This window comes from Lithobates pipiens, unplaced genomic scaffold, assembly GCF_037356315.1.
Source record: "Lithobates pipiens isolate NorthernLeopardFrog02 unplaced genomic scaffold, aLitPip1_a1.2 Scaffold_13, whole genome shotgun sequence".
Lineage (NCBI taxonomy): Eukaryota > Metazoa > Chordata > Amphibia > Anura > Ranidae > Lithobates > Lithobates pipiens.
In genome coordinates, this window is record NW_027507718.1 from 388,544,469 (window position 1) to 388,570,438 (window position 25,970).

General features: G+C 41.2%; 1 protein-coding gene across 23 annotated transcripts in view; it reads right to left on the minus strand.

Moving 5' to 3' along the window:
- Nucleotides 1-25,970, minus strand: part of SORBS2 (sorbin and SH3 domain containing 2) — a 423,222-nt gene that overhangs the window by 191,256 nt on the left and 205,996 nt on the right. For 17 of the 23 annotated variants that reach the window (XM_077477322.1, XM_077477324.1, XM_077477330.1 and 14 more), the window contains 3 exons: nucleotides 16,802-16,894; nucleotides 7,419-7,445; nucleotides 7,134-7,261 (listed from right to left, as the gene is read on the minus strand). In XM_077477322.1, coding sequence (XP_077333448.1) covers nucleotides 7,134-7,261; nucleotides 7,419-7,445; nucleotides 16,802-16,894 — 248 coding nt within the window. The remainder of the gene's footprint in view (nucleotides 1-7,133; nucleotides 7,262-7,418; nucleotides 7,446-16,801; nucleotides 16,895-25,970) is intronic. The other 6 variants (XM_077477325.1, XM_077477334.1, XM_077477344.1 and 3 more) reach the window with 3 other exon arrangements.

A 25,970-nucleotide genomic window follows, 5' to 3' on the forward strand; every position in this document is an offset into this window, starting at 1 on the left:
TTAGTGCTCATGTGCTGATAGAACAAATGCTTACAGCAGTAGAAAGCACAGCGAGCAGAAAGATAAACCCATCCGTATGCTGCTGCTTCTTTATTGTCAAGTTATAAGACTTGGGTGTGTTCTTGACCAGGCTGTGGTGCTGCTGCCTCAGAGGTTTAGGATGTGGCTGTATTGTCTGGTACAGGAAAACCTTTGACTGGTGATAGAGTTTCCTTATGTGTTTGGCACTGTTTAGCTGATTACCTGAAGTTCAGCTTTGAAATAAATATTCTACCAGAGCAGCATTACAGAGCAAACCAGAGAATCATTCAACCTGGGTGCACCCAGACAGAAATTATTAGTACGCTGTAACATTAATGCAGACACCGACTCTCCAAAAACATATTAATTTATGAAATTAATAGTTGTAAATAGTAGAACATTTCTGTATGCCCAAGCATACCGATTAGTATACATACAATAGCATAGTACAGTGATGGCAAACCTTAGCACTCCAGATGTTTTGACACTATTTCCCATGATGCTTATGCACTTTGCAGCGTAGTTGAGCATCATGGGAAATGTAGTCCAAAACATCTGAGGTGCCAAGGTTTGCCATCACTGGCATAGTACATTTATTTATTTCACCTACATAAAAGAACCTTTATTTATAATTATTTATAATAATAATGTATAAACCTACATGCAGTGTACATTATTTAGAAAATATAAATACTTTTCCATTAATAGAAAAAGTATCAAAAGGAAAATCCTTTTCAGAAAAAAAAGAAAGCATACATTATTCACCACTCACTGTGAAAACACAAAAAATGGAAAGAACAAGTTCACTCAGCTCTTGCCCCCAAATTCAGACATTCCTGCCTGTCTTTTTTCAATCTACATATTCTTCGATCTTAGCCCTGTTTACTAAATAAAGACCTGGGAAAAGCAGGGTGCTTTCTCTGCCAACAGCGATGAGCTTCAGGGTCTCTGACAGGGTCTCTGACACTGGCCCACCTTCATATTGATTGGTAGCCTACCTAACCAATAGTGAGGTGGCAAGGTGCAGGACCTTTATACAGTGACCACAGAAGCATGTTGCTGTTTTAAGAGAAGCACTCAGCTGTTCACTTTAAAGTTAGTTAAAATTAGTACTATGCTAAGCTCATGTCTGAGAAAAACATTAAAGTTGACCGGTTTTTAAAGGAATGTCTTGTGTAACAATGTTTTTTTCTTTTGGACTGTACTTGGAGACTATTATTAACTGTTATCATAGGATATTTCAACACCAGCAATCAAAGATTGTAAACTTTGCTATGCCTTGTACTTCTCACATGTGTTATGACTGTACCGGTTGTCGTTTAAACCATAGACAACCATAAAGGTAGCCATGAACACCCAGAAGGGAATTTACTAAGACTGGAGCAGACGGAATCTGGAACACCTAAGCATGGCAACCATTATACATCTTACATTTCACTCACTTAACTGAACAAGCTGGAGCTAGAAGCTCATTAATTACCAGCACAAACACTCCAGATTCTGTCTGCTCCAATTTAAGTAACCCCCCACCACCACCACAGTGTTATTTCTATATAAAAATAAATAAATACACTATGGGAGTAATAAGAACATTCTTACTCCTACTTTTATGTAGTTGACACTCACAAACTATTTAGAGGCGTTATTCTGATAAATAAAAAATTCTGATAAAAAAAAAATCCAAAGATGAGCTGAATCTCAATGCATAGAAAAATGTTAATATTCCTTTTAACAGGAAAAACACATGGAAAAGTGTACTTCCCAGTAAACCTCCCCATGAACCTTGGTAATTCAAACTTAAAAATGCATATGCAGAGGTCATGTTCAGTACAACTTACATCCGAATGGTTGTAGATCAAGAGATCTAGGCAGCCAAATAATATGCAAATCTTGTCTTTCCATAAAATTCAAGCTTGATTCCACCCTCCTCCTGAGTCCCTCTTATTGGACAATGAGGTTGCCCATCACATTAAGCAATGGGGAGACTTGGATGGTTGGAGGTAGCAGGGTCAAGCCCAAATTTAACAGGAGATTTGCAAATATCCTTAGCTGTGTAGATCTTTGAAAGACCTTTTAACACCAAAGGGACAACCTCTGATGAGACATATAGTAAAGCTGAATAGCAGGATCTAGTTTAAAACCTATAGGGGGTTATTTATGAAAGGCAAATCCGCTTTGCGCTACAAGTGCAAACTACAAGTGCAAACTACAAGTGAAAAGTGCACTTGGAAGTGCAGTCGCTGTAAATCGCAGGGGTAGATCTGAAATGAGGGGAAGCTCTGCTGATTTTATCATCCAATCATGTGCAAGCTAAAATGCTTTTTTTTTTTTTCCTTGCATGTCCCCCTCAGATTGTAGTACAAAGTGGATTTACCTTTCGTAAATAACCCCCATAGGTCTCACGTGCCATGAATATACAACTATAATACTATTTAGACATATAAATGTGTGATCCAATGCATATTTATAGTCAAGTACACTTGGCAACCACAAAATATTTTTTAATAAAGACAAAATTATAGCAGCCAAGATGACTTATGCCTTGACACGTCATTATTTACAGATTGGCACATTGTTGTTTTTTTTCAGCATGCACTGAAGTGGTGTCACTTTTTAAACAACAGGCTGCATTCTCAAGAATGTATATCCAAACGAATTTTCATAAACATGCAATGGTGGCCTCTAGTAGCCTTTAGTAGCTACATCTAAAGAGGAATAGATTGTGTAATGAAGCAATAATACATGAAAGATTTTGTCAGCCTGACTGTGCACTTTATAACATTGTAACTATAGAGCAGATGGAAAAACAGAACTTATGACTGCATAGTCATCTACGTATCTTGACTTTAATAGCTGTGCTACTCTATCAGTATGAACATAATTAAGTAAATAAAAAGCAGCAGGATTGTATGTGAAAAAATAAAAAATAAAACAGAGCAAATGCCTACAGCAACCCATTAGCAATTGTCTTACATTTTTCTAACTTTCACCAAAAAAGTTAAATACTAACTTTAATTGGCCATTATTACGCCTCGTCTATAGTTTATTACCAAATGGATTGCACCGATGATCCCTTCTTCTGGAGCAGCTGCTTGGAATTTATCAGTACTGTCTATCATGATGTGAATCACCATAGTAACATGTTCTACAAATCTGTCACTCACTGTCTGTACATTCAACTCAGTGAGGAGCCTAACCTTTTTCAAATGCCAAGCTGCTATGCCTGTTCCAATGGGCCTAAATATGCCAATTTTTTTTTTTACAACTGTGAATTTGATTACAGTTGAATCCAAATGTGTATTTTATATGTAAACAACAACAGAAAGTTATGTTTGAAATGCATATTAAATCATAGTGCAAGAACACAAAATACATTTTAAATGAAAAAGAGAAATATCAGATCTCTTTGGGGTACAATTCTGTCTGTGACCTTGTGCCTTTCAATAACACACACTGTAATGTTCATAAATTATAGGACAGGAAAATAAATCCCTGATGAGATAAGTATTTGGGCTTCCATTCCATTGCTAACCTGCCTATCTCTGAATTCACTGCTTCCTGACCTGGAAAAATTATACAGCAAGTGAAGTCAGAACTCCTGATCTGCATCGTTGTTCTGGGTCAGTCATTAGACACTGTTGGTTAAGCATTACAGCTGGGCTTCTAACTTTTACTCCATTTAGGTTGGCCATACATTATACAATTTTCTTATTCAGTTTTCCTTTAGATTTACCAAAACTATATAATATGAGGTCATACCTAAACACTTTCAATGTGTATGCAGTCAGGCAGGCCCTTGCACTAAATAGTTGAAGGTAAATCTAAAGAAAATTGAACAAGAAAATTGTATAGTGTATGGCTAGCCTTAGAATACACTTTCTTTTAAGCATTGAAGAAAAGAGTTTTGTACCTTCCAATCATTTTATTAAAAATGTATTTTTAAAGAATTCGTTAAATTTTTTTACATTTAATTTGTTTTAATTTTTACTTTAAAATATTTTTGACAAGTATTCAAAAGTACTACGTTATCTAATACTTTTTTTTTTTTTTTAAGATATAGCCACGCCTAAGGCCAAAATTTGCCTTTTAATAAAAGATCCATTTTACTTTTCAATGATTGAACAAGCCATGCACTGAACGATAAACTTGAACTAGTAAGTTTAAAACATTTTCTTTATCTAGAGCATTTGCCTGTAGTAAATCGATTCCCTATGCCTTTCACTGGTTTGAGGCCGCGTACACACGGGCGGACTGTTCGCCCAACTTTGTCCGCTGAACAGTGTTTGGGCGGACAGTCCGCTCGTGTGTGGGCTTTCAGCGGACAGTTTCAGCGGACAGTTGGACGGACAAGGTTTTTCGGAATTTCCGAAAAACTGTCCGCTGAAACCTTGTTTCAGCGAACAGTCCGCTCATGTGTAGGCTTGTTCGTCAAACAAAGTTGCACGCATGCTCAGAAAGGATTTTCACGCCGAAAGCTATAATGCAGTGTATAGGACGTCGTATTTTTCGTCCCGTCGTACGTGCCGTTCACGTCATCGCGCACGGTTTCAGCAAACTGTTCGTTCGTCGTGTGTGGCCATGTCCGTCCATGCTAATTTTGAGCGGACTGTTTGCCGAAACTGTTGGACGGACAAAGTTGGGCGAACAGTCCGCCCGTGTGTACGCGGCCTTAGAGTTTAAAGAGGAAGTAAACTTTCCTGTATACTTTGTACCTATAAGTAAGCCTAGAATAAGGCTTACCTATAAGTACTGTAACTATCTCCTAAACATGCACAGTTTACAAGATATGTACTGTATATTGCATCAATGATGTCTTTGGCGCATGCACTCAGAAGGAATGGCTGCCCATGCCGTTTCTTCAGAAGTCTGTACAGTGACTGGTGACTCCTGTGCGCATGCTTTGTTTGCAGGTAAGTGTCAAATAATATGCTAGTATGCAATGCAAAAAAAAAAAAAAAACATCAGGGTTTACTTCCTCTTTAAGTAATTGAGTTTGAACCAGGTCTGGATCTGGATCTCAATTGCTAGAGATACTTTGGAGTCAGACCTGTAAAACATGGATCACTGCCATCAGGACTGAATTAAGGTAGAACAGTGATTGACTAACACAGTGATTCAGACACAATGTATGGCTACTGAAAGGCAAATATGCATGCTGCTCACAGCACTGTCATCCTCAAATAAACCACCTCCACGGAGATGCAATGTGTTATGCCTCATACAAGCGGTCGGATTTTCCGATGGAAAATGTTCGATGGGAGCCTTTTGTCAGAAATTCCGACCGTGTGTAGGCTCCATTGGACAGTTTCCATCGGAATTTCCATCGCACAAAATTTGAGATCCGGTTCTCAAATTTTCCAACAACAGAATTTGTTTGCGCAAATTCCGATCGTGTGTTCATCATTCTGACGCACAAAGTGCCATGCATGCTCGGAATCAAGCAGAAGAGTAGCACTGGCTACTGAACTTAATTTTTCTCGGCTCATCGTACGTGTTGTATGTCACTGTGTTCTTGATGTTCAGAATTTCCGACCAACTTTGTGTGACCGGGTGTATGCAAGACAAGTTTGAGCCAACATCCGTCAGAAAAAAAAAAACATCGGATTTTTTAAAGAATAGTTTAGACAGGAAGATATTGCATTATAATAAAACATTTTTAAAGTTTTGGCCTATTGACTCTCATTTAAAAAAAATTACTATGCACAGAAAAGGCTTTGTTACAGTCATCATGCCGTGACCTCTCCATTCCTTTTCTCAGTTTTTGGACAGAATGAAATGGTTGTATTGAAAATGTTATGGTTCTGTTATTATACATTATAACACACTAAACTCTTATTACAGTGCAATATTTATTTAGAATTTTAGTTAGAACTTTGTCAGGTTCAATTGTTGAATGTGTCCCCACTGGGGAGATTTACCCTGTTTGTCCTAAAGATCATAGGCAGATACCTGGACTGAAAAACGAAGTTGTAAGTCATCACTGGAACAGGAATGGAGAGTAAATCTACCACTGGGGACACTTGTTCCAGCAACAGAGATGATAAGCTTCTTTAGAGAAATTTCCCTCTCACTTCCTGTTGTGTTTCAATACAGGAAATAAAGGAAGAAAAATCTCCGCAAAAGACAACAGCAAACAAAACCCGACATAGTTTTAACTCTTTCCTACTCTCTACTAGCGTGTTTTTGACATACTTTAAAACATGCTAATGTGTAAACTGCTGCATGCTCAAGACCTCTATTGTTGGTGAAAGCAGGTAAATTACACTACAGTAGAACAAAAAATGAATGTCGGGCTTGTCGTGTCACTCATCATTAATGATACTCAAATGCAGCTAAAAAAAATTAAAATGGCACTTATACACAGCAAAAAAAGGCAAAATGGGTAGCTAAAACATGCACAAAGCTCATAGATGAAAAAATACTTAAGCGTCTTTGCCATGTTTGTCGCATGTAGGGCAGGCCATTAAAATGAATAAGCTGCCCTATGCACAAAGTGTGAAAAATATGAGGAAAACACACTTACACGCAACATGCTACATAGTGAGAACGGGGGCTAAGTGAACAGGCACACATTATAAACCTGTAAATACAGAATTTTTGAAAGTGATCATTTTGCATTTTCTAAATTTAAGGCCACTTTATAACCTATAGAATTATATATATTAAATTGTACCTGAATGAATATATCACTGATCTTCCTTCCACCATTCCTAGCATTCCTAAGCTCACATTCAAATATTTATCAGCCGTCACACAATTTCTGGAACACACAATGTCTGGCAATCTCATCTATGCGCACACAATCATTAACGGACAGCAGCAGCTGTTCTTAACTTATGTTGTTTTTTTCCGGTTTTCTAAACTTTGGGATAAATGGTCTCTGGATAACATGCACCACAATAGTGCCTAACTAGTAAGTACTGTTGCATGCAGCTGAAATGGTGAGCTGTAAAATACAGCAAACTAAAATCATAGCTTTTTTATTTATGTAAGATATAGACATACTACCATGTTGGTGTCTGTATTATAACATACAATATAACCAAATTATCATTTGCTTTGCTGAAGCTATACCAGTTAATTACTAGTAGCAAAAAGCAAAGCATACTTACCTGAGTTGGTGATTTCTTTTCTTGTAAATTTGGACGGACACTTCTAAAGCCTTTTGCTGCAAGGGAGGAACCACTTGAGTCACCATTCAGACCATTGTTGATACAATCATTGTAAGATCTCCAGATATCTAAAGTTAAATCAGATGAGATTTACAGCACCAGAAATGTGACCCCAGTAAATACAGTGTAGATACTGTATCTACCAGCTACTCTGCACCTCTGATGTAGCCTGTAATCCCCAGTTATACATTGATGAGAAGCTATACAACAAAAACATATGTGTACCTGAATCAGGTGAATGGGACTCCTGTCCTATAAAAAGAAAAAAAAGTGTATAGTTAATACGCATATAGAGGATTTACACACAGCAAGAGGTCAATTGAAGTGTCAGTCCCCCCCATAACAGATTTTTTTCCATTTTTGATAGATGCCAGGTATTTTTGTGTAGCTGAAGAATGCCAGCGATTAGATTGTCTTACTTCAACTCTTAGGTCTGCATACTGTCATGATTGAGAAGGAGTCCCTAGATAAAAAAGGACAATTTACCCCTTGCAATAAATCATGATATTCACAATGTAAAGGGCAACCGTTCAAGTTCATTTATGAACATCACTGAACTGTATAGTGAACGAATATCTTAATTTAGTGGAACATCAGCCACAATATTTTACTTTTTTTATTTGGGAGGTGGGAAGGTTTGAATTTTGCAAAGTGTCCACATTGAGCATGACTTTCCTGGTGACAGTGGTTATGAACACAGAAAATTATGGAAAATCTTACTTTGGGGTGCAAAAGCCCTTTTAAACTTACACATTTGGGTAACTGACCATTTTTTTACTTCCTAGTTTGCTAAAACGCTAGACTTTGAACACACAAATTCAATCTATGTTAACCTAGACAATACCTCCAAACAGCTTTCAATATTTGACCATACATCTGTATTTTTGGGTTGTTCGTAAACATTTAAACATACTTCTCCTACACAAACCATCTGAGGACTGCATTTTGTTTAATCACTGTCAACGGACATCAGTCAAAGAGGTATAACAATACAAAATTGTGTGAAAAAAGTGCCATCTGGTACATCTATTTTGGAAAAAAAATTCTCTATAAGCTTTTCAATGCCTTTCTACAGGGACTATATAGTATATGCTTTGGGAAATAGTTTATAATTAAAAATTACATTTGAATGTATTGTAATTGGAAGAAAGGGTATGCATAATGCTGTAGAAGCTGGCAACAATTAAAATAAAACAAAATTCAAATCACCAATAAATGTAATCTAAAATACAATTATTTAGTTCTATGTTTTGCTGTGGGTAGCTTTAAATTGTGTTGAAGGCTGAATTCATAAATAGAAATGACATAGCTTTTGAGAGTGAGGTCAAGTTAGTTTCAAAGAAACGTTTACCTGAAGTACAACAGGACTGTTATGGTACCTCTACCTGCTATGGTACCTCTACAGCATAGTTCTGTGGTTGGATACATGCAAGTGATGTTAATACATTAAGCTGAGTATTAGAAAGCATTTGGAGTCCAATCATGACAACAGGCAACAAAGACCTGTTTCGAAGGTTTTGGAAAGCAACCATATGACACCCGTTTTACAGATGTTATTTCTCTAATCATAGGAACTAAAACAACAAAAAAAAAAAAGGACTATAATCATATCCCATTATATGGAATTTAACTATTTTTTTTTCAGAAGGCATGTTAATCTATGAGATTTTAGGTTTGGAGATGGCACAATAAAATGGCCTAATGGCACCAAAAAGCCAGATCTGGTCAGGAAAAAAAACTCTTCATTAAAAATCCCATTGTTATATAATGTGCCTTGCACTGCATTCACTGCTTATATTTTAACTGACATAGATGTTCTGTACAGTGTTATGTACAGTATGTGTAGGCCCTAGTCACATCTATGCATTGTGGTGCATTGAGGGCGCTGTGAGCTTTAGGTTCATTTTACACATTACCATTTATCTCTATGTAATGTATTTTGCTGGAAACATAAACTGAGATGCAAGAGCTGCCTGTGATTGACTTAAAATGCCTAGGTGTGGGCTTTGCCGGATCTGGCTGACATGCAGCATCCTCCAGACCCCCTTTTCCTTTTCCTTGTTCTGTCTGTTTTCTTCCTTCTTTTCTCCCTTTTGTCCGTCCTGCCCCTCTTCCCTTTCCCATTTCGTCGAAATGTCCGAAGTTTACCTATAGGTAGTAGGCTTCTTTTAGGCCCTACCCAGTTATCCCGGAGGGTACTCTATTGGAACCGGGTCCACTTGATTGACTCCCCCCCTCTCATGGGCCGCACTTTGCCGCCTGGGGAGGGGGGAGGGAGGGGACACGGATTGAAGATCCTCCCTCCACATGCTAAGATTTATATTCTGACGATTGTGTTGCCGGTTCAGTGTATTCAATGTAATATACATAAGCTGTACCCTGTGTATTTTTTTTCTTTTTGTTGTTTATACATCCTGCTGATTGACCTGCTTTCTTTTGTTCAAACAACGATCTTTGTTACATGTTTTCTTTTTGAAAAATAATAAAATCTTTGTGGAAAAAAAAAAAAAAAAAAAATGCCTAGGTGTGAACAAATCCTCAATGTCCAACCATTATTTAACATTTCATTTTACCATAATATGTAATAACATTTGATGTACATTGCTGGACAGCATAAAATAAAGTTGAAAACCTGACCCTGAACCTGTAAAACTTTTTATTTTAGATATTCAACACATATTGCCATACGGAGTTACTGAATGATGACATTGAGGTAGCTGAACACATCAGGATTAATGACTGAAGCCACTTCCCCCTGGCACAGCTCTACAAACATCAGGTTATTGCCAGTAAAGCATATTGCTGCTGAAAAGGTTAAATGTAATATATTTTCTTGCAGCAGTACATTTTCACTCAGTGACTCATTTTCTGTCATTTAAAAAAAAAGGAAGATGCAGCAATTATGCGTACAAAGATAGGCAATGATTCATCTTTTGCAAAAAAGTTCCAATTTCCAACACTTTCACAGGTTTAGATTTGCAGCCGTTGGGACAATACAGTTCCTTAGACTATGAACAACTATTTTCAGCAAAAGAGTAAGCCGTGGGCATTGAATACATACTAGGCTTAGCATGCTACAATACTTCAGTGCTCCAATTAAAATAATGTTTTTAAGAAACTCATTAATATGCTACAGACAAAATGGAGGCATAGCAAAGGTTTATGTACCCATAAAATTGCTGATAACTAGAACTAGTTACACTTGATTTTGGAGTCATATATAAAAACATATCTTTGTTTTCAACTTGATAGGATAAATTGTTCCTGAAAAACTGTGTGTTCACTGTAAACACGGAGAGAATAGAAATAAAATGTGAATCCTCTCATAACACCAGTGCATCATACAACTGACACACTATCCCTTTCATAAAAATGGTCATCAGGGAGCTTAAAAGATACACATTAAAAGTGTAATTTCAGCCAAAACATCTTGTTTTAGTTTTGGATAGAGATGTAAAGGGTTATAGCAACCTTTAGGGAGGAAGAAACTCCCCAATAGAGACATCTATAACAATAAAAACACATTTTTTACACTAGTACATCCTTACGTTTCATTAAAACTATATTTTCAAATTCACTATTAACTCATTTTCTTGGAGTTCATTCACAAACACAAGATTTAGAGCCATTTAGATTATACTGCTGCCTACAGGTAAATGTGGACACTAGCAAACAAATAAAAACAGTAAGCAGGTTGGTATAACTCCCACTCTCAGAATGCCTCATTTTATAGGAAAGCAAGAGCAAAACCATGAACACAGAAGGGTGGAGTCGGTGTCCCTAAATTAACTCCAAGAAGAGGATTTTAGGGTGAGTAGAAAATCCAAATTTCTTTCTTTTCAATTGAGGGACACAGGATAAAGGTTAAACGTAGAGAGTTGTGAACTGAAGTTTAGGTGGTAGCGTTGCAAACCTGGGAAACATTTTCCTGATGCCAAAGAAGCAAAAACTGCACTCTACAGTGTGCCTTGATAGGAAAGGGTGGAACCTGATCCTTAAGACCAAAAGGCTCCTTTCACACAGGCTGTCCGATCAGGTCAACTTGCCAGTTTTTCAGGCAGACTTGATCTGACCCTGTATTGTCCTCTATGGAGTGCCGGATGACAGCAGACACATGTCTGCCATATGATCCGATCCTGTCCGCCAAAAACAGGCGGATGGTGGTCCTATTTTCCCCATCTGTCTGGTGGATCAGATAGCATAGGTTGAAAAAAAAACAGGCGGTCCATTTCCATTTGATTTCCCCATATAGGAGAGCGGGACTGTGTCTGTGTCCGCTGTGCAGGGACTGTGTCTGTGTCCTCTGTCTCCTTTCAGGAGGAGAAAGGAATATATCAGGTTTTACTGATTCCACAAAGCCACCATATCATCCCCGTTTTCCTCCAAAGGATCCTTCAACCTGGAGACAAACCTGTTTTGTTGGTTGGTGAATCCAGGAGGTCCACATCCAGCATTCCCCATCTGTGACACAGAACCTGAGGATGTATGCTTGTCAATGGTCCATGCCTGGAGTGTAAATGACAGACATGGCTGGAACATGCAGACATTGTTCGACTGGATCCTGATTGGATGGCCTTCGAGTTGGGGTGTGCAGTGTTTTAAGCACAACCAAATCATTCTAAAATATTGATTCAGAGATGGGATTCCTCTAGTGTCCAAATCCCTTGCACCAACAAAGTGTCAGGACTGCTCCCCAGCCTGTCAGGCTGACATTTCCCCAATTCCCCAGACCTGTATTCTTGAGCTATCAGGCCAGAGACAACCTGGTCCTCTGAGTCAGGCATATCAGTTTTTCCACAGACTAGTGATTACTGGGGAATGGAGTGGAACTGGGAAAACAGGACTATCTTACAGGAGGCTACCATTAGACAAACAACTCTCAAAAGCAAAGAGTTGGGCAACTCTTGGACAAAAGGGTCCAAGATTGGGGGAAAAGAAAGCCTGAAGTTTCTCCTGGGGCAAAAAATCTGTGGCCTGAGCTGTGTTTAGGAACACATTCAGATATTCAAAGTGATGAGTTTTCTCCAATACTGATTCTGAAGGCTCTAAAGATCGAACAAAACCTTTTAATGGTTTTACTGTCTGTTCAGGCAGGACTTCTGCCAACTGTTCACTTAACAGGAGGTCATCCAGATGTCCCACAAAAGGGGATGCTCTGGTAACGTAACCAGGCAAGCACAGGAGCCAAAGCCTTGGGGAACATATGATGTGTGGAAGACAGGCCAAATAACAGGGCAATGAACTGAAAGTGTTGAGAACTCACAGGAAAGCAAAGAAATCACTGATGTGCTAAAAAAAGATGCAGATATGCATGCATGCATTTTTGATATCCACAGAGGTCAAAAAGTCTCACTAATAAAGGAAGGGTATGACAGACCTAGTGGCTTCTATGTAGAAATTAAGACATTTAGGGCCTTGAGATCTAAGCAGGAATCATGAATGCTTTATTAAGATTCCTGGATTAATGATAGGAACAGCCCACTTCTTAATAAAAGAAGACCCCTCAAATGAGTATTGTACTGGTAAATGTTTGTGAGGTGTACATAGGTTATCAGGTGTTCCTATAATGTGTAGATAGCCTTCGCGCTACTAGATAAATGAGAACGTTCTATGTGTAATAAATAATAAAAAAATAAAAAACCTTATAGCTGTAATATGTTTTCAGTGCTAATAACATAAAACCAGTGCACTACAAACAAATGAGTATCATCAGTAATAAAGTGCATGAAGTGATATAAATGTACACGTATAAAATACACCTAAAGTGCTATATATATATATATATATGTATATATATATATATATATATATATATATATATATATATATATATATATATATATATATATATATATATATATATATATATATAGCAGGGTCTAATAGTATTCACATAATACTAAATAGATAAATGGGGTACATAGTGATCCTGCGCAAACAATAGTGTGTTGTTTGCGCAGGACTTGTCATACCCGAATTGATGAGATGGTGCATGCTTTTTATATCATTTAGAATCGTTACTAGTGACTTATTCCGTGTTGCCTTTAATTATTTTATATATTATATTATACATATCTTTCTACATTACACACTATTGTTTGCGCAGGATCACTATGTACCCCATTTATCGGGTGTTCCTGTCTCAGTACAGGACATCTGGAAGAAAGCCCATTGAAAAGGTTTTGGCAACCGTAGTCCTAGGGCGCTAGGGGATAAAGAGATAGCAGCACTACTGGAAACTACAGACTCCTCCTCCATTTTACAATGGATATGTACTGCATAAATATAAGCTGAAATGGTTTTTCTAAGCTTAGCAGTTATGACAACTGCCTGCAACTCCATAAGGACAACATCATCCAGCAAGAATTTTGGAGACTCTTCATAAGACAATTTAGTCCATAAAATCTTGCATAACTGCAGTGAAACCCTCCTGGGTTGAAAATGAGGATGGAGCCACACCCAACAGAGTGAGGCCCCTTTCACATTGTCAGACCGTTCAGGTCCGCCTGTCAGTTTTGACGGCAGACCTGAACGGGCACTCCATGCTAGTCTATGGAGCGACGGATGTCAGCGGTGACATGTCCGTTGACATTCGACACGGTCCGATCCGCTAAAAGCAGATGGATGGCCCTACGTTCACATCTATCACTGGCAGATTGGATCGGGGGAGATCTGATGAAAACAGACATGCTGTCAGTTTTCGTCCGATCTCTCCATAGAAACGAGCGGCGCTCGATAAGCCCCTCCCCGCTCAGGAGAGAGGGACCTGTCATCCGCCGGCTTAGTGGAGATCAACGGAGAGATCTCCCGCTGAGCTGGCGGACAGAGGTAGACTCCATGGAAGCGGATCTGCTTCGTGAGAATGAGGCCTTAAAGAGGATGCCAAGGAATGTAGAGTTCAACATGTTCGCAGGGAAGAGGAAACTTAGCTCTGAATAGGTAAAACTTTAAGAACTACTGGCTACTGGAAGCAGGAAAAGTTCAATGAACAAAAGTGATCAGGCCACTGTAGGCAGCAGCAAGGAATAACTGAGGCGAAAACCATGTGTCATTTAGGATTGAGAGCAGTGGTGGGAAAGTGCTACATCACACTGAATATTGGAAACAAGAGAGTGAGACAGAAATGTACTCGGTTGACATTCCACCCAGTGCTGCAGCACTGAATTCCATTAGCATTTAGACCTTTCCCTGGAAAACCAAGGGAAATAAGGATAATAATGGTGTCCAGTGTAATGATATCATGTACTAAACACACAAAAAGCTGTAGCTATCAGACATCTTGTTCAGAAATCAGAAGTCAGCCTTCACAGTTTAGCAGAATAGTTACATTGCAGCAATAATCTTAACCCCCTCCCTCCTCCCTTACTTCATGGAATCCATAGACTCACTTCAAAGGATCCATTATCTCAGGCATGGGCCGGTGCAGGGCTGTAAACAGCTCATTGAGTCCTGGCAGAATGTCTATTTTGCCGTCCAGACCCATCGTAAAACTATAACCAAATCCATTAAGAATACATAACATGCCATCCAAGGATGCTCAGACTTAATGAGGGTCGTAAAAGGGCATGTAGAACAGAAGTGACCTTTCAGAGACCTCTGCCCAATTCAAAACTTAAGAATCCACACATGATTCATGAACTCAGACAGGAACATGACACATTAATAAAAAGTATATAATTGAATGTGGAATTTCATACTGAACGAATTAAGTCCAGGCATGACCCTGCTAAGACATACAAGAGGGTAGATAGCTGTCAGATGCCTCCTGGATGACAAGTTTATCTGAGCTACCGTGTGTTTAGTATCCCTATACACATAATTAAATGCTGAACAATAATTATCAGTTTCAATAATGCAACCAGTACATATTGGGAGATATGAATAGTGGTATAAAACTGTGTAAGGGAGGGTCATTATATCGTCAACAACCCGGACAGCCCATGGGCCCTCCTTATCCTTTTTATTGGTCAGGGGCATCTGTCACCACCCCTTTGATCCCAGAGAAAAGAGGATATGCCAAGATGTCAGTTGTCCTTTACCATCAGATCTGAAACATCTGCCAAGTTTGAGAACCATTTTGACACCTGGCTCATCGACTGAACTCTGTTCAACCCAAGGATATAGCGCAAGTATTGTTATCCTCACTCTGTCTTGTTATTCTGTTGCTGTATTTATTTCTTTAAAACACCTGTTTCTGTAAATATTTTATTTTCACCAATTTTGACCTTTTCATTAGTAAAACCTTATTTTGAAAAGTGTTAATCTTGTCCCTAAGCCCTTAATGCAAGCTAACCAAGAACCTGTCTCTTGAAGAGTGCAGACGATTATTCAGAAATTTTTCTGAAATCATAATTGGCATTGCTAAAAGTACAAGTCTCCTCCTGCTCGATCCAAAAGAGGCGTGGTGGCAGTTAAAGGGTTAATTAGCCCAGTGACAATCACTCCCAGGCTGCTGACACCTAGATTGTGGTCCCGCAAGCTGGAAAATCTTTGTGCCAGGTGCAGCCGAGAGTGACATTGTTACGTTAGTGACACCACAGGGTGAAATTGCCCAATCCTTGTCACGAGTTAGTGAGGAGGGTAGGGATCTGATGCCGGAATTCACCCCATCCAGCAGTTCTAATAAACAGTCTCCTTGTGCTTAGTTCACATGGCCTACTCACAAAGTGAGTCAGAGGCTGGAATCACACCATATGCTGTGCCACAGCTCTGGACCTAGGAAAAGATTTGCGACTTACCAAACACAGTATACAAAGGTCTGGAAGGCACTACAATGTGGAGCTCAGTGCCTAAGGGTCACATTTCAAGTAGGTCCTGCAATTGTCCAGCCCAGTGGGGCAGCTTTCAAAGCTATTACTGGGGATATGCCAATCCACATAGCTACACAAAAACAACAATAGAAAGAAGGTATCCATCCTCCTGGGACACTAGCCAAAAAAAATAAAAAATGTATCCTAGGTATGCTGGGACTGGGAGAGGTTATACCAAGCTGGTATAAACTGTTGCCAATGTTCACATGCCACTGTAGGAGGCAGTATAATCACGTTTTTGCATCACGTGTCCCTCAATGAACAAGAAAGCAAATGTTTTTTATTACTGCCCTTTTTGGTGAGATTTTCCTTGTTTCACATGTTGGTTACCACCATCTCTGAGACAGAAAGCCTGAAAGATAGTCTAACCTTTCCCACTTAATGAAAGAAAAAAAAAAAAGAAGATGTAGCTGGTGTTCCACTTCATTCAGGGTACACTTTTTCCCATCTGTATTTGTATTTAGAGTTGCATTTTTCAGGTCACAAGTTCCAATGCAGAGTTGGTCTGGTTTTCAACGTGTGGCAAGGCATTTCTCTAGCTGACTGTATATGATATAACAAATAAAATCAGTTTTGTCAATGTGTTAAGTGCTGAAAACTTAATTGAGATGGTTAAAAGTCAAGTATAAACAAAGAGGAAAGGAAAAGAACGTGTTCTCCAAAGCAACCAATCAGATGTTCATACACTAGATAAGTGACGAAAATACCAAATACCTGCACTTTCCTTTCCTACAGTCTTTATACAATAGGCACATAGGTTTTTAATCACCCTCCATGTGGCTTGGTTAGTTTCAATACCTGAAGTCAAAAGATTTGGAGAACTTTGCGCTCTCTTCACAGCTGTTAGTGTGACAGACATTGCAGCACGTTTACGAGCACATCCACCGCTATCTGGAAGCACACAAAGTGGTAATGATGCAAGCCAAACACAGACATAGCAGGCACATGCAATGTAAACACCAGTACAGCATGGCTTGTCAGCAGAAAACACAAGTTTGTTAGATGGAACTTGCACACCTGTATGTGTAACACAGCTGAAATTCAACATTTTGATGAGCTGCCTGCTGAATCTTACAGGTCAGCCTATGTGTGTACATTAGCTGTATGGTAAAGAACACACATTGCATCAAAATTCAACATATTTCCAAAATAGAGGGCTTCCAAAATTCTATTTCCCAAGCCTATTAGTAAAATTGTTCTTAATCCATTAATACTTAAAGTGGTTGTAAACCTTAGTCATGAAATCTTAACAAAGCACATATATCTGTAGTGTTTACTTGTCTATCTCCAAAGCACTAAGCGTTTCTCCCTGGTGCTTCCTTCCGGTTACTTCTGACAAGTTTTTCGACATGTGAGAAAAAAATGTATGATGGGGTAGGAGCTCAGCACATAACTTGTCTATTCAGAATACAGCTCTGCATGTTCCTTCGTTGAAGTGCCGCGTGTGAATGGGAACCCTGCAATAAATTCTCACACAGTTTACAGGAGTTCCAACTGCAGCTCTCCGCCTCCTCATCTGTGATATTGACAGAAGGATTTTATCACAATTCTGCACTTTTAAATGAATGTAGAGAAGAGAAGTCTTTAGATAAACAAGTAAAATTTAGATAGGAGGATTTGTTTAATATCTGTGTATAATGAGGTTATTCACTCCACTGGGTATATGAGAGGGTTTACAACCACTTTAACTTTAATCTAAACCCTACCAAAAATCTATTATATTGGAGCTTACCAGTCCTCAGATGTGGTGGCCTCACTGGTTTTCTTTTTTAACCTGGTGATTCTGCCAGTAACACACTTCTTCTCCTAGAGTGGCAACAATCACTCACTGTACAGTACTTAGCCTGGTCACTCTGGAATGCTCTTATTTAGAGTACAAACTTCTCCCCCTCTCCTCATCTCCATTACACAGAGGGTAGTTTCTTTGCAGTTCACAGAAGACAGCTGAGGAGGCTGATAACATTGTCTGAGATTGTTTGAGATTTCAGTTCAGTGCAAAGGAAGTTACAAGGTTTTCTGGCAGGATCAACTGGCATTTTTCTGTATCTATGGAAAACGTACTTAGCCTGAAAAAAAAACCTAATGCAGGCACCACATATAGGAATGGGTAAACTGCAAGATATTTAATATTATTTCTTAGGTTTAGATATATTTTCACGTGATAGTTTACTCTGACAAATTGAAGCAAACACCAGTAGCTTGTATACAGACATACCCCACTTTTAAGTACACAATGGGGTTTATTAACTATAGCTGGAAAGTGCAAAAATTAGAGTTACGCTTACCGGTAACGTCTTTTCCAGTAGTCTTTCAGGACAGCCACTATGAGAGATAGACTCCTCCTCTTCCTCTGGAAACACTGCGCCAGCCCATAAATTCTTACTTCCCCTGCCGGACCTCAGTTTATATGGAGAATACCTCCGGCCAGCTGGGGAGACACAAGAACACATTAATAACATATTTATCAAATACCATTATCTTGCTGCGCTCTGGTCTTTTGTAAGACTCCCCCCAATTTTCGGGTGGGAACTAGGGCTGTCCTGAAAGACTACTGGAAAAGACGTTACCGGTAAGCGTAACTCTAATTTTCCCTAATCGTCTTTCAGGACAGCCACTATGAGAGGATAAGCGAGCACTTACCAGTTAGGGTGGGACTACAGCTTGCAAAACCTTTCGCCCAAAGGCTTGCTCACCTGCCGACACCAAATCCACTCTGTAGTGTTTTACGAAAGTGGAATAGCTGGACCATGTTGCTGCTCTGCAAATCTGCTCTGGCGTTGCTCCCGCTCTTTCTGCCTGGGAGGCTGCCATAGCTCTAGTGGAGTGTGCTTTAATACCCACTGGGATTTATTTCCCTGCAACTAAATAAGCCTGCTCAATGGCTACTCTGAGCCACCTAGCAATAGTGCGCCGGGACGCTTTACAACCTTTTCTGGCCCCGGAAAATAAAACAAATAAGGAATCTGACCTTCTGAATGCCTTGGTCAGTTCCAGATAGTGTAGGATACATCTCCTAACATCTAAATAATGAAACTTTAGTTCCTTCTCACCGGAGGGATTGGGACAAAAAGAGGGCAAAACAATTTCCTGGCTTCTATGAAAGCTGGATGCCACCTTCGGCAAAAAGGCTGGATCGGTCTTTAAAACTATCCGATCCGGAAAGATAACACAAAAGGGAGCCCTGACTGATAAGGCCTCCATCTCACTGACCCTCCTGGCAGTTGTTACTGCTACCAGGAACACTGTCTTCAGAGTAAGCTCTCTCAGAAGACACTCCTTTAAAGGCTCAAAGGGGGGGGTCCAGTTAAGCTCTGCAAAACTAAAGATAAATCCCATCTGGGAAAGGACAGACCCTGGACCGGTCTCTGTCTGGACAGGGACCTAAAGAACCTGACTACCCATGGGTTGGCAGCCAAATGATCCTCCAAATAAACACTGAGGGCTGATACTTGACCCCTAAGGGTACTAATGGATAAGCCCTTATCTGCCCTGCATTGTAAAAATTCCAACACTGCGGAGGAGCTTCGTACTGGGAAAAAGCTCTCTGCGCACCACTTGTTAAAACGTAACCAGACCCTTTCATAGATCTGGCGAGTTTCCTTCTTCCTACTGTCCAGGAGGGTAGAAACTAGTCTCTCTGAGAATCCTTTAGATTTTAATAAACCCTCCTCAGTAGCCAGGCCGCTAACTTCCACTGGCGTACCTGTGGGCATAGGACTGGCCCCTGAGAGAGGAGATCCTCCCGAGGGGGCAAGAGCAGGGGAGGTTCTACCGCCAACTGCTTTAGCACTGAGAACCATGCTCTCTTTGGCCAATGTGGAGCCACCAGAATCAGAGATGTGCTTTCCATCTGAAACTTTCTCAGAACTGCTGGCAACAACACTGGAGGTGGGAAGGCATAGCAAGTTCTGAAATGCCAATTCTGGCTCAAAGCGTCCACCCCTAGAGCTCCCTCTCCCCTTTTTAGGGAGAAAAAACAGTGGGTTTTTGCATTGTTTTTGGACGCGAACAGGTCCACCTCTGGAGACCCCCATCTCTTTACTATGAGATTGAAGACCTCCTGGTTGAGAACCCAATCGCCCTCCCTCAGCCTCTTTCGGCTGAGAAAATCTGCTACTACGTTTTCCTCTCCCCTCAGGAAAACGGCTGAGAGCGAAAGGGTGTAGGTTTCGGCCCAGGACAGAATCTCTGTCGCTAAAGACAACAGGGCTCCGCTTCTGGTGCCCACTGTTTGTTCACATAGGCCACTACGGAAGAGTTGTCCGACCGCACCTGAATGTGGTGACCCCGGAGCTCTTCTTTGAAGAATCTGAGGGCTAGTCCGACTGCCCTTAGTTCTTTCCAATTTGACGATCGAGTCAACTCGCCGTCCTCCCAAGTGCCCTGGGCTAGAAGGGAACCCAAATGTGCCCCCCAACCTTTTCCACTTGCATCTGTGGTTACTACCCGAGAAACCGGGATGAGCCACAGACGACCTTGCGACAGATTTGTCACTTTCCTCCACCACCAGAGTGATCTCTTTACCTGGTGGGGAATATGTACTAGGGTGTCTAGGGCCTCCTGACTGTGGTCCCACACCCCTAGGATGAAGGTCTGTAGGGGACGAAAGTGTAACCCTGCCCACTGCACTGCTGGAAGGGTGGATGTAAGAAGACCCAGTACTGACATCAGAACCCTTATGGAAACCAGCTGGTTGCTCTGAAGAGAGGCCACCGCACTGTCCAGTTTTCGTACCTTTTCTCTTGGCAGAAAAACTCTCAACAGTGTTGAGTCCAACAGGAAACCTAGATAGGAGATCTGTTGTGAGGGGATCAGGCTGGACTTTTCCAAGTTCAGAAGCCACCCCAGGTCTGTAAGGACCCTTTTGGTTAGATCCAGATCCTTGACCAACCGTGTTGGGATGCTGCAAACAGAAGCAGGTCATCCAGGTAGGCAATTATACATACCCCCTGGAGCCGAAGAAAGGCCATGGCTTCTGCCAGGACTTTGGTAAAAATGCGGGGTGCAGAGGATAGCCCGAATGGCAGGGCCTGAAACTGAAAGTGTACCGTTTCTCCGCCCAGATCTATGGCAAGGCGTAGAAACTTCTGCGAGGCCTCCGCTATAGGGATGTGAAAATACGCGTCCCTTAAGTCCAGAGATACCATGAAGCAGTTGTGGGGGAGAAGCGCTTTTACTGAAAAGATCGATTCCATGCGGAATCTTTTGTATGTCACTGAAGCGTTCAGGGGCTTTAAGTTCAGAATCAACCTGAACTTCCCTGAGGGTTTTTTCACTATGAAGATGTGAGAATAAAACCCCCTTCCCTCTTCTGCTTTTGGGACCCTGAGAATAACATCCTGATTCTCCAATTCCCTCAGAGCTTCTAGCAAGGCCTCGGCCTTTAACCTGCACCTGGGTAGATGCGTGACAAGGAGCCTTTGAGGGGGTGGTCTTAGGAATTCCAAGAGGTACCCCCTTCTTATTACCCCTAAAATAAATTGATTGGGGGATATTGTCTCCCACTGTGGAAGAAAGGCCCCCAGTCTTCCTCCCACTGTAGCTGGAAAGTCACTGGGTTTTACGGGGCTGGATAGGAGGGCGAAAAATCGCCCCTCCTCTGCCCCTGCCTTTTTGGGGCCAGGTTTTCTTTTTCCCCTCTGGTTTAGAGGTTTCCCTACGCCCCTGCGGGCGAAACCCCTTTTTTGTTGGTACGGGGGTTTTCCGTTTGAGAGGAAAGGACTTTTTCCTGTCCGCTGTCCGGTCTAGAACCGTCTCTAGCCCTGGGCCAAACAGGAGGTCCCCCGTCAGGGGTATCCCACATAGCTTTATCTTGGAGGCATTATCCCCTGGCCATGTTTTTAACCAGAGGGCCCTTCTGGCCGAATTGGCTAGAGCCGCCGTTCTGCCCGACATGCGGACGGACTCAGCAGAGGCATCAGCTATGTAAGTGATCCCTCGCAGCATAGTAGGGAAGGATGACAGAATGGTTTCCTTATCTGTGCCTGCCTCAATATGTTGTTGGATCTGTGAGAGCCAGTGCTCTAAATTGCGAGCCACAACTGTAACTGCCATTTCAGGCTTTAAATTGCCGATAGCCGAGTCCCACGTCTTTTTAAGCAGGGAGTCAATCCTTTTGTCCATGACATCTGCCAAGGCCCCCATGTCTTCAAACGCCAAATCTGTGTGTCTGGAGACCTGGGAGAACGCGGCATCCAATTTGGGACTTTTATTCCAAAGGCATGCCGGGTCCTCTGAAAATGGGAACCTTCTTTTGAGGAATCTAGATAAAAAGGGTTTTCTCTCCGGATCCTGCCACTCTTTTTTAACTGTTTCCATTAAAACTTCGTGTACTGGAAACACCCTTCTTTTTGGCTCCCCTAAACCTGAATACATTTGGTCATGCAGGGTTAGGGGCTTTTTATCCGTCTGGATACCGAGGGTTGCATAAATTGCCTTTAAGAGGTCCTCTACCTCATCAAGGGATAACTTATATCTGGAGGCTTTCCTGGACCCGTCCTGGTCCTCCCCCTCGGAACCCTCCTGGGAATCGGAAGAGGAACTGTCTGGAAGTTCCCTACCTGTCCCTGAAGGGCCTGCAACCTCTGTCCCCCCTGTACTAGCAGGTTGGACTGGAGCAGAACTCTGTGCTAGAGGTGGGGTTGTATCCTGGGGAGATGGACCCGTGGGAAGCTGAAATTTTTCAAAAAGGGACCTAAAAGAAGAGAAGGTGGACGAGAGCTCCTTGACTGATGCTGCTAGTTCTGACTCCTGTTCAGATTCCCTTTCCCTAACGAGGGAGTCAATACAGCCTTTGCACAACACTTTGGTCCAAGATTCCCCTAAAATGTCCCTACAGGAGGCACACTTCTTTTTAGAGCTATGCGTAGACCTAGCTTTTTCCGTAGCTTTCTAAAAAAAAAAGGAAAAAAGAAAAAAACAGAAAAGACAAAGTCAATCAAAAGCTCGGGATACAACCCTGGGAGTGCACTAGACCCTTTTTTAAAACGAAGGGATCTGAGCCTCCCCTCCCCCCTGGCCACCCAGGGGGTCTGCCCCCCCACCCATGATAGAACCATACATTGGGGTGGGGGGATCCTAGATAGAGAGTACCCCTCCCCAGGGCGCTCTTACCTTAGGAATGCTGGAGATAGAGTCTGTCGTTTGAGCCTCAGCTTCCGACATGACTGCAGGTGGCTGCTTACTACAGAGTTCCACGATGCCTGTGCACGTTCTGAACTCATCTCCAGCTTGTGCCCGGCCCTCCTATCAGCTCCACGACCCGGAACCGGAAGTCGATCGTATTTCGAGGTCAAGCCTTCGTTTCCGCCGGATACGACGTAGCCCGTCGTTCGGCCCGCTCGGTTCAAAGAAAAAAAGGGGCGGACTGTACCCATGTACAGGGAAATCTTCCGAACGGCTTGCCAGCTGCGTCCCTGTAGACGCGATAGGAGTCCCCCACGACCTGAAGCCGCGCTCGACTCGGAAGGGGTGGCAGTACCTGGTGAGGTAAGTAAACCGTTCGACCCGTCCGACACGCGGACGTTGGTTTCGAACGGTTTGAACCCAGCTTTCTCCAAACGAAGCCCCTGCTTCTTTCAACCGGGTTCTTTTAACGACAAGACGGCCACAGCCTCCCCAGCTGATCAGCCTGGTTCCTTGCACAGTGTCTCCCCGCCGGAGGAAACACTAATAACTGAGGTCCGGCAGGGGAAGTAAGAATTTATGGGCTGGCGCAGTGTTTCCAGAGGAAGAGGAGGAGTCTATCTCTCATAGTGGCTGTCCTGAAAGACGATTAGGGAAATCAGGCTCACTTCTGCATAGAAACTAATGAGCTTCTAACCTCGGCTTGTTCAATCAAGTTTTGGTAATAAAGCCTGGAAGTTCATTGGTTTCTATGCAGAAAGGAGCCCGATTTTGCACTTTCCAGCTTTAGTAAATAAACCCCATTGTGTAATTAAAAGTGGGGTATTCCTGTACCTCTAGGAAACTGATGGTAAGATTAGTAAAACAAGGGGATAGTAAAGTTGGGTGAAAGGGTTGGATTGTGCATGGTAACTGAACCACAATGTGTATAAGTAAGCATTTTTCAATGCAAAAGATGCTCAAGCTTATTGACAATTTATTTGTGGAGCATGGAGCAAAAGTGAAATCCTCCAAAACTGCAATAAAAAAAAATAAACTGCCAAAAAGCATGAACTTTCTTATGGTTTTGCTATTGTTTCTTGTTTAGATTTGGCCAGTCTGAAACAATTCTTGGTGGAATAGACGTGGAAGCCCATAGCAGTGCATAGAAAAAGCACGTTAAAGTTATTACATGTACTATGTTTTTCACTTACTACAGAAACTTCACAAAATGTATTGATTCTTTTTCCAAACTGGAAAGTAATTTATATATTATTTGCAAAAATATATAGTTAAAAAAGTAATGAGGCTATGCGTTGTACATACACTTTCATGCTATGGCTAAGTGGCAGCAAGCTGGGGAAAAAAACAGAGTAACAAATTGAAAGTCACTTGGTCAAAACTATGTTGGTCAGATCACTGCATGGGTTACTAACAATGCTGGAAGAAGCTCTAAGTCTCATATATATATTAATAAGATATACAGTCAGCTCTTATAAGTAAAGAGAAATATTTCTATAGAATATAAATGTTAAAAGACTGTTACATTTTTAAAAATAAAAAAATATATACAGCACTATTACAACATTCTCAGATATAATGCACTTGGGAGAAAAAAAAAAAAAAAGAATGTGTTTCAAAGATCTAAGTAAAAATATTCATATTGGAGTGCACTGCCATAACCTTAACTACAATAATAGCTGCAGTGACCACTAAATGTGTTCCCACACCATACCAAAAAGTAAATAATAATTTGTGCTTGTGCTGCTAAAACTTGATCTAATTAAAATGAATAAAAAATTCATGAATCATACCAATAGTGAACTAAACTGAACATAAATAAAAAAAACTTAAATAATTAATGATCTTAACCTCCCTGTCGGTATGATTCGTTCTGCATAGAAATTTGGCGTTTTATATTGTAGGCCTGCAATTCTTAGGAATAACTCTCTTAAATCTGTTCAAACCAGAGTCTAGCAGACATCCCGGGTATGATAAAGTTATAATATAATAAATAATAATAAAAATGGTTCAATAATGTAATCAAATCCTAAAACACTGAAAAAAAAGGGACACTTTCTGGTTGCTATGGACAATCTCCAAATTCCAGGCAGAAAAAAACAGTATTTATAATATAAAAGTGCACGCAGGGCACTGCACAGACCACTAGGGACAAAGGGGGTGTGTATTTTTTTATACAGTACTGCAATCTGTAAGATTACAGTACTGTGTGTGTTTTGTGTACTTTTACTTTTTTGAATTTGGCGCCGATCTCCGCTCCCGTGCGCCGTAACGTCGCAGGGAACGGAGCTCGGCGGCCTTCAGGCACTGTGTGAATCGAGCGGAGGACAGCTGATCACACAGCGTGGAGGACATCGCTGGATCCAGGGGACAAGGCAAGTAACTTCTCCCTGTGTCCTCCCTGTATCCAGCGATGCGATCCCCAGTCTGGCTCGGAGTTACCGCTTAGGATAGTAAAATCCCAACCCGAGCATACACGGAAGACGCTTTGTTTAAGCACTTTGGTTGGACTTTTTTTTAAATTATTGGCGATAGTATTATTAACTCTTTAGCGCTGACCGCACACATATATGTGGCCTCACAGGACTGGGCTTTTTTCCTTGTGGCCGTGTACCTCCCTTTGTGCTGGGAGCCAGTCACACAGCACGCTCCAGCACAGAAACCAGGGTCTCACCGAGAGCCCCCGGTCTCATACTAACAATCTGGACCCAGGACTGTTGGTTCCAGGTTACCTGATTGCTGTGATAGCCTCGGATTGGCTATAACAGTGATCAGTCACTATGAGCCCGCCCCTGGGTTTCCTTCCTCTTCTGAATGAAGGGAATGATACATTGTAGCTTCC